We start from the raw sequence: 8,781 nt of genomic DNA, 5'->3' as shown, positions 1-8,781 counted from the left end.
GTCCATCACTCAGTGTGTTCACCTGCCTCTCTCTTAACGTCACAATGTCCAACTCAAACTGCCCCTCCACAACCAACACACTACATTTACAGTTGCTGAAAGAGAGCCATATCCTAATTAACAGTCTCTAACCAAACATGCACATATCTGGCTGTTGTATAAGCAGTGTTAACTCAGACTAAAAAAAAAGAAGCTAATTTTAAAAGTAACAACACTTCTTTTTACATAAATTACTTTATTGAATGTAAATCCATCAGCTATGAAATATTTGAAATAGAAGTGAAAGACAAACAAACACAGTAAAACATTGAAATAAGACTACATACAATCTGAACATTGCACTGTAAAACACCACCATATAAGGTTTAGGATTTTTTTATCCATCTCTGTACAGCCAGGGCTGTGAAACCGTGCCTCTATGAGACATTTTATTTGGCCCCCCCTTCCCCCAGTTCTGAGTGTTTGATGCATAATATTAATACACTTAGTCAACATTTAAAAAAAACTACTACCAGTTGAGGTAAGAAGGCACGGCACATCTTTGGTTTAATATAATACATTTCATAAAACAAGTTTATATCTTACAAAAATGGTGGTTCTCTCTACCATTGTCGAGAACAATGGGAATAATTAACACTGTGGTAACCTGGAGTGCATGGCTTAGATTTTCATTCAGGAATTTAAACAACATTGAAGGAGCAAAGCTTCCATGAGGAATGACAACAGAAACAAATGGCTTTATCCTATTTCGGAAACACATCAGATTACAGTGGGGCTTGGTGTGGTCAAAATAACGGCTTAAGACAAACCCACTGGAGACAAAAGCATACAAAGGGACCAACGGACTCCATCCTCTTTGTGATGATGACATACTTCCTCTTTCTAGGGGCGGTGGAAGTCACCTGTTATCGGCCCAGTAGAGGTCAGGGCCAGAGCACCTGTTAGCACCCTGTCTATCTACACCACTCTACCAGCGACAGCTGTGTGTGTATGTCATGCTGAGAGATGTATCCCACCCACGCACCCTTACATCTCTCAGCAGCTGTGTCTGTGTCTAGGCCATGATGATCCGGAGCTGGCCTGGCCAACACCGAGGCTGGGCTAGACTCAAAAGTACACGGGCACACTAACCCCCATGAGTCTACAATATGTATGAGGAAAAACAATGTTGGGACTGGAAGAATGGCAGGATTACAGAGTTCAGAACATCTACCAGATTTAGCTTGCAATGGGAGGAGTTTGAAAATTTGAGGAATTCCATAAATGTGATTGAAACAGAGAAACTGACATGGCTATGGAAGTTGCATTCAAAGAGATGAGTCAGGGTCAACTTCCTCTTCTACTAGTAAATGGTGGATCTATGGTCTCTGTTGGCAGATTGGTTCAGGCTCCTCTGGTCTTGCTTATGGTATGGGTCTGTAGATGCCCCCACCGCCCTGAGGTCCCTCTGGGGATAACTGCCTGGCTCATTCCTGCTCATGCTGTGGAGGAGGAGCAGCAGCTGGCTGCACTGTGTTTCTGGAGGAGGGACATGCGGCTGAAGGTACGGGAACACACGCCACATTGGTACTTCTTCACCTCAGCGTGGGTCTGCAGGTGCGCCCGCAGGTTGGAGCGGTCAGCAAAGGCACGGTTACAGTGTTGGCAGGAGAACGGGCGTTCACCTAAGGAGGAGATTGTAGGAGGAGCATGGGTTAGAGATGCATGACACTAACTGTGACTTTAAGGACCACACACACCGCACCGAATGTTGATCTGCTGTTCGTTTGTGTGGTGTGTTTTAGGGACCATCTGCTGATGTACGTCTGACTACCGACATTGTCGCACAATTCTACATGAAGACAGACACAGCCGGCACTCTGTTCAGAGGTGCTAAGTACTCTCGGCCCGCAAACGCTATTGGTGTGTCCGCGCCTTTAAGCCTCTGTCTGTATCTGTGAACCTTGGCTTTGATTAGCAATAAAGGGCAAACTTTTCTCCCCCACACAATAATATCAATTTGGCTGTCTCGGGCTCAGCAGAGTTGTTCATTAACACCTTAGTGAATCACCCTCAAAGCTCATTTAAAGGGTAATGATGAATCTGGTGTCAGGCTGGGTGAATCACGACCACACTTGAATTAACATGATTAAATCAGTGCCAAATTAGATTACTACTTTCAAGTTGCTGCTGGTGGTAAGTGGGCAGTTTGATAGCTGAGAGCTTCCTTATGCTCTTTGTCCCCTTCATCACAAGATAATCCTGCATTCTGTTGTCTCAAACAGTAGCCAATGATACGATCATTCTCAGTGAGTCATTGTTAGGGCACCCAAGTGGTGCAGAGGTCTAAGGCACTACATCTAAGTGCTAGAGGTGTCACTACAGTCCCTGGTTTCATTTCAGGCTGTATCACATCCGGCCGTGATTGGGAGTCCCATAGGGCGGTGCACAATTGGCCCAGCGTTGTCCGGGTTTTGCCGGGGTAGGCTGTCATTATAAATAAGAATTTGTTTTTAACTGACGCCTAGTTAAATAATAGATACAATAAAATAAAATAAATTAAATGCAGTAAGGTAGAGTCACAATAGAACCCCACAGTGGAGGTGTCATAATACCCATAAAACCTAGAGGTCAAACAGGGAAATGGTTCCAATTGGTTTTCAACCATACATTTTTCCCATAGGGGATTTTAGAAACGCTTAAAATACGGTCTGCGTTTAGTGTAGGCTTACCCTGGTGTGACGTTTTGATAACCATGTAAATCTTTCTCGGACAAGGTGACTTTCATCAATATATTCGGCTCTATTCACTCTCAGAGTTTCGAAAATGCTAACTAGCATCAAAGTAGACATCATGCAAGACAACAAATCCCTGCAAGCTCCTGCACGTCATCTCTAGCTGGCACCTTTGCTAACAGGTACATTTAAAGAAATGTAACCAATATATTAATTACTACATTTATCTAACATTAGATAGTTAATCCAGAGATTATTACCTTTTCCTCAACTTCGCAGTCTTGTCCAGATCCACATGGTATTTGTATATCTTTATAATAGCCACATTAGCAGCTAATTAGCATTTGTTGGGGGTAAACAGAGGTGAATATTGATAAAAGTCACCTTGTTCTAGAAAGATTTACACGGTTATCAAAATGTCATGCCAGGGTAAGCCTACACGAAACACATCCCTTATTTTAAGTTTTTCTAAAATCCCCTATGGGAAAAATGAATTGTGGGGAAAAAACGATTGGAACTATTTCCAAACTATTTATGGGTACTATGACTCATACTATGGTACTCTATGAGTGATCAATGACCAACGAGCCCACAGGGCTTCTTCATGTGCTCATGTCTACCACTACACTGTAATGATGATCCAATCAACTGAGTAACCAAACCTCCCTTCCACCAAAGTCATACCAAATGGCAAGTGTAGGAGTTCTTACCAGTGTGTGTGCGAATGTGACCGCGCAGCAGCCAGGGCCTGGAGAAGGCTTTCCCGCAGGTGGGGCAGACACAGGGTAGCGTGTGTGAGCGAATGTGCATCTTCAGAGCCCCCAGGCTGGTGTACTCTTTAGGGCAGTGCTTGCAGAAGAAGGCTGGCCTTGCTGCAGTGACTGGGGCCACTCTCTCATCCTCGTTCGGGGCCCCATGACTCTTGGTGCTGGTGCGTTTGGGGCGCTGAGGGGGGTGGTAGGTGTCTGTGGGTTCGGGGCGGGGGGGGTCAGAGGTGCGCCCCTCGTCCTCCTCCCCACTGCTACTGGCACTGCTGCTGAGGCTGGAGGGGGAGCTGAGGTCCAGGGGTCCAGGGGTGGGAGAGGCATCAGTGGGGAATGTGGGGATGTAGAGGGCTGGAAGGAAGCTCACGTCCCATACCAGTCCCGCTGTGTAACAGGTGGTAGCTGAGTTGTTGTCCCCTGCTGGAAGCTCAGCTAGTGGGTACCTCTCCAGTGAGGTGGCTGAGGGATGAGGAAAAGGGTTAGAATACAGAGGTACATTTACAGCACTGTTGTCAGATACTAAGATGTTTTCATCATGTACATACGATTAATGTAACTGGAACGACAACACAATAAAAAATATATGATGAAATTTGGATAGGCAACATATTTTCAACTTGTAAAGCAACAACTGCCACTGTCAAGTTTCTCCAGAGCATTTTACACACACAAAAAAAATAAGTTTCAGCAAAGATGAGATTTCATGGGCCATTTCCTCCCACATATTTACATGGGGTAGAAACATGAATGGTAGCTCTGTACAGTTTAGGGGGAACTTTTATAATGGGCCTTACTTGAAAACTGAGAGAGAGTATAATTTATTAAGGTTGCCAACATGGAGAAGGTTGTAATGGAAACAGTTGTAAAAACTTAAGATCATAAAATAAAACATATTTCCAGAGGTTTACTGTAAGGAACACTAATAGAGAAAACAGGTGTCTCCTATTCTGTAATATTTTATACATGTATGTATTCAGCTTCATACAAGGAATAAATAAAGTAAAGCTACTCACCATTTTGACACTCCAATTCACTGTAGTTGGGTTTTTTGTTGGCGAAATACTTTTTGACCAAGAAAGACCGAGGCATTTTTCCACTTTGCGAAATATGTGCGCAAAATATCCACTGGTTCAAACTGTGGAAATAGGCAAACGTCTAGGACTTAGATCCACATGAGAATAGCGGTATATAGAAATAATACAAGATTACTGAAACGTATAGTCCACCAGTTTGTCTGAACTTGTTCAACTGTGGACCACTGTGTGACTGTCTCCAAAATGCTGCTCTCTCTTCTGCTGAAATACTCTGACACAGGCAATGGGGGTGTGCTCGCCCCGAGGGCACACCCCACCTACATATGAGCGCAGGAAGCGACACTCGCTAACCCATTCCTAAACAAAAACATGTGCCCCAAAAGCGATAACAATGGCCATCTATCAAATTGACCTGCATACAACACACATCAATGCAATAGTCTTGACCATTCCGATTACGCAAATTAAACTCTTGAGGGCAATAGCGCGCTTCCATAAACAGATTGACCCATTTGGAGACGTGCATGGAGACAATTGCGCAAACGTGTCAGATCACTAAACAGCTCATTTATTCGACTTCAAGACAATAATGATTGTTCTTTAAGACGCCAGTATGTCTGAAACAGGAGAATGATGGTTTGACTGCTGTGTATGTCGATTCTATCAATAGGTCCATAGGCCTACAGTCCAACTGATTAGGCCACATAGGGCGAGACAGTCCTTTTTTATTGTTTTCTTCAGCATGATCAACGTGCAACATTTGGATAAGGGACATCTTATTCAGATACGATAAATGATTTAAGTATTGTGGGATTAATACTTGGCAAGCGTTTATTATGTCAAGAAAAATCTACCTGGTCTCAGAGTATTTCGTATTATTATTTAAATAAATCTGGAATTTGCTAAACGTATAATATGTTACACATTTTGTTGTATGTTTTACGAATTTGCCAAACGTTCAATATGTTACGAATTTTCAAAACATATGATATATTATGAATTCTAGCTAGGTGGCTAGGAATTCGGTTTAGGGGTTAGGGTTAAGTTTAGGAGTTAGGTTAAAGGGTTGGGGTTAGGGGAAGGGTTAGCTAAAAGGGTTAAGTTTAGGGTTAGATTAAGTGTTAGCTAAAAGGGTTGAGGTTAGGGTTAGGGGAGGGTTAGCTAACATGCTATGTCGTTCCAAATTAGCAAAAAAAAAAGTATATGTAGTTGAAAAGTTGATGAGATTCAAACTCGCAACCTTTGGGTTGCCAGGCATTTCCATTTAACATCCGACCAACCACCATACGTAAACAACCCACCCAATTTACCTACCTCATCCCCTTACTGTTTTTATTTATTTATTTTTCTGCTCTTTTGCACACCAGTATCTCTACTTGCTCATGATCATCTGATGATTTATCACTCCAGTGTTAATCTGCTAAATTGTAATTATTCGCTCCTATGGCCTATTTATTGCCTACCTCATGCCTTTTGCACACAATGTATATAGACTCATTTAGTTTTTTTTCCTACTGTGTTATTGATTTGTTTATTGTTTACTCCATGTGTAACTCTGTGTTGTTGTCTGTTCACACTGCTATGCTTTATCTTGGCCAGGTCGCAGTTCTAAATGAGAACTTGTTCTCAACTAGCCTACCTGGTTAAATAAAGGTGAAATAAATAAAATAAAAAAATAAAAATACTTCAGTTTCTGCCTTAAGTAACCATCTCTCTTATGTAACCATACCAAACGTAACATATCATACTAAACAGAGTGTCTTGGATTTACGTACAGAATAATACGAAATGCTCTGAGACCATGTTGAGAAAAATAGGTCCGAATTACAGTTGCCAACAGTGCCTAGGTTACTCCTGGTATGTCATGGCGCCACCCTTTGGGAAGAAATAGTAGCTGAAAAGTTCAATAGCAGCATGTTTCAGTTCGATAAGTACACACAAGATGGCGCTATGTCACACATTTTCGAAGAGTGGTTGGCATTGAGTCACCTGCAAAAGCAGACAAGTTTGAAATCAATGAAATCCAGTTAATTTCCTGCATTTCCATTGGGCATGCAACCTATTTATCATGAACAATTTTCAAGTCAGATTTACAAATAAGCAGCCTGGTATAGAAGTCCACTACAGAAATCTAGAGAGGACATATGAATAAATAAAACAAATCACTAGTTTTTTCTAGATCAATAAATATGTTTTGTGATCACAACATAACAAAAGTTGTTTTGTCAAGATCACAATAAAATGTTCTCATGATCAAGACATAACAAAAGTTGGTGTGTGGAAATCAAGAGATAAACTCTCTGTAACAGTGTTGCTTCTGCCCACCTCATCGCTCCTACCTGGGCTCAAACCAGGGATTGTCTGCACACATCAACAACTGCCTCCCACGAAACATCTTTACCTATCGCTCCACAAAAGTCTTGGCCCTTGTGGAGCAAGAGATACAACTACTTCAAGGTCTCAGAGCGAGTGACGTCACCGATTGAAACGCTATTAGCACACACCCCGCCTACTAGCAGGCCATTTCATACGGTTACATATAAATAGGAGTGGCAGTATTGATGATAGGCTGCAGAGCCCAGGGTGGATCAACACATTCATTTTTATTAGAGATTAACCCAGGCAGAAATTGTATTATGTCTGTCAGTTGTAGATGGCTTCCAGTTTTGTCTCCAATACAATTCAAATATAAAGACATGTTTTGAAATGGATTGAATGTGGAATGTTCAGTGCAAGAAAAGTTAACATTGAGGTCTGTGGTTGCAGACTACCAATGAAAGTTTACGAGACTACCAATAAAAGTTTATTTTAATATCTTTAATAATTTTAACAGGGAGGTTGGCCTGTCAATAGCAGCAAAAACACAGTCACAAACAACAATTAACAAGCAGTAGAGAAAAATAAAACTAGTAAAACGGGTAAAGTGACATTTCATGAAGGCTGCAGTCTATTTGTCATTTCAGCCACAAATGGTGGGCAAAGTATTGTGGTGCTGAAGGACAGATCTACAGAAGTCCAGCGAGGACACATGAATAAAAGTAAAATGCCTCTTCTTATTACAATTTATTTTTCTCATGATCCTTACATGACAAAGTTGTTTTGTCAAGATATACTTTTCTGGTATATCTAGACTTCCGTAGTACATAATCTTTGTGTCTGTTATTTGCTTTTGAAAGTAGCCTATTCGGTATGTAACTCAATGGATGAGATAGGGAGAATGACTCACAGCGGTATCAGCCTGTAGTAGGTCTATGCTATGAGTTCTGCTACATAAATTTGAAATAAACCAGGACAAAGTCAGGGGGGAAGGAGAATTAAACAAAATGTTGTGTACAAGTGCAATGCCTGCATAAAGCCTACTGTATATGTAACAGTTTAGCTTCCATCCCTCTCCTCGCCCCTACCTGGGCTCGAACCAGGGACACTCTGCACACATCAACAACAGCCACCCTCGAAGCATCGTTACACATCGCGCCACAAAAGCCGCAGCCCTTGCAGAGCAAGGGGAACAACTACTTCAAGGTCTCAGAGCGAGTGACGTCACCGACTGAAACACTATTAGCGCGCACCACCGCTATCTATTTCCCATCGGTTACACTCACCTCCCTTTTGACCTCCTCCTTTTCCACAGCAACCAGGGTCACGGCACCAATGTAACAGTTTAGCTTCCGTCCCTCTCCTCACCTCTACCTGGGCTCGAACCAGGGACACTCTGCACACATCGACAACAGCCACCCTCGAAGCATCGTTACCCATCGCGCCACAAAAGTCGCAGCCCTTGCAGAGCAAGGGGAAGAACTACTTCAAGGTCTCAGAACAAGTGACGTCACCGATTGAAACGCTATTAGCGGACACCCTGCTAGTTAGCCATTTCACATCGGTTACATATATACTTTCACACAATAGGCCTATTGTATACAAATATATTTTAGACTCAGTCAAAAATAAACATTACATAATATTTTGTTTGTAAAAAAAATGGATTAACAACAGGTGTGAGAGGGAGAGAGGGAGAGAGAGTGGGGGGGAGAGAGAGGGAGGGAGTGGGAGAGAGAGTGAGAGGGGGGAGAGAGAGGGAGAGAGAGGGAGAGGGGGGGGTCCCTGGTATTACTGTGTTTACTTAGTAAAGGCACAGCTTGTCCTTGGCACCTGCTCTCTGCAGAGCCAGAGACACTGCTGGGTGATGCCTCCTTGTAGGGATGCACAAGAGGCTGCTAAATGTCATGTTATCCAAAAGGATACCAAGACGTAGGCCTACGTTTACTTAAT

General features: G+C 42.5%; 1 protein-coding gene across 1 annotated transcript; it reads right to left on the bottom strand.

Annotated features, from left to right (window-relative positions):
- Positions 1 to 223: 223 nt before the first annotated feature.
- LOC120024954 (protein snail homolog Sna-like) lies at positions 224 to 4,756 on the bottom strand. Its single transcript, XM_038969345.1, has 3 exons — positions 4,492 to 4,756; positions 3,425 to 3,937; positions 224 to 1,664 (listed from the first exon to the last, which is right to left on the bottom strand). Exons 1-3 carry the CDS (start codon positions 4,565 to 4,567, stop codon positions 1,477 to 1,479), a joined length of 777 nt encoding a protein of 258 aa, XP_038825273.1. The 5' UTR covers positions 4,568 to 4,756; the 3' UTR covers positions 224 to 1,476.
- Between the last annotated feature and the right edge of the window lie 4,025 nt (positions 4,757 to 8,781).

Source organism: Salvelinus namaycush, chromosome 2 (assembly GCF_016432855.1).
Source record: "Salvelinus namaycush isolate Seneca chromosome 2, SaNama_1.0, whole genome shotgun sequence".
Taxonomy (NCBI): domain Eukaryota; kingdom Metazoa; phylum Chordata; class Actinopteri; order Salmoniformes; family Salmonidae; genus Salvelinus; species Salvelinus namaycush.
Note: the sequence above shows the minus strand (reverse complement) of the source record. Positions and strands in the feature narration are given on the sequence as shown.

Coding starts and splice junctions, on each gene's coding strand:
- LOC120024954 (XM_038969345.1), bottom strand. CDS start 4,567: ATGCCTCGGTCTTTCTTGGTCAAAAAGTATTTCGCCAACAAAAAACCC. Junction 3,938..4,491: donor TGAATTGGAGTGTCAAAATG/GTGAGTAGCTTT, acceptor CTCATCCCTCAG/CCACCTCACTGGAGAGGTAC. Junction 1,665..3,424: donor TCACATTCGCACACACACTG/GTAAGAACTCCT, acceptor TCTCCTCCTTAG/GTGAACGCCCGTTCTCCTGC.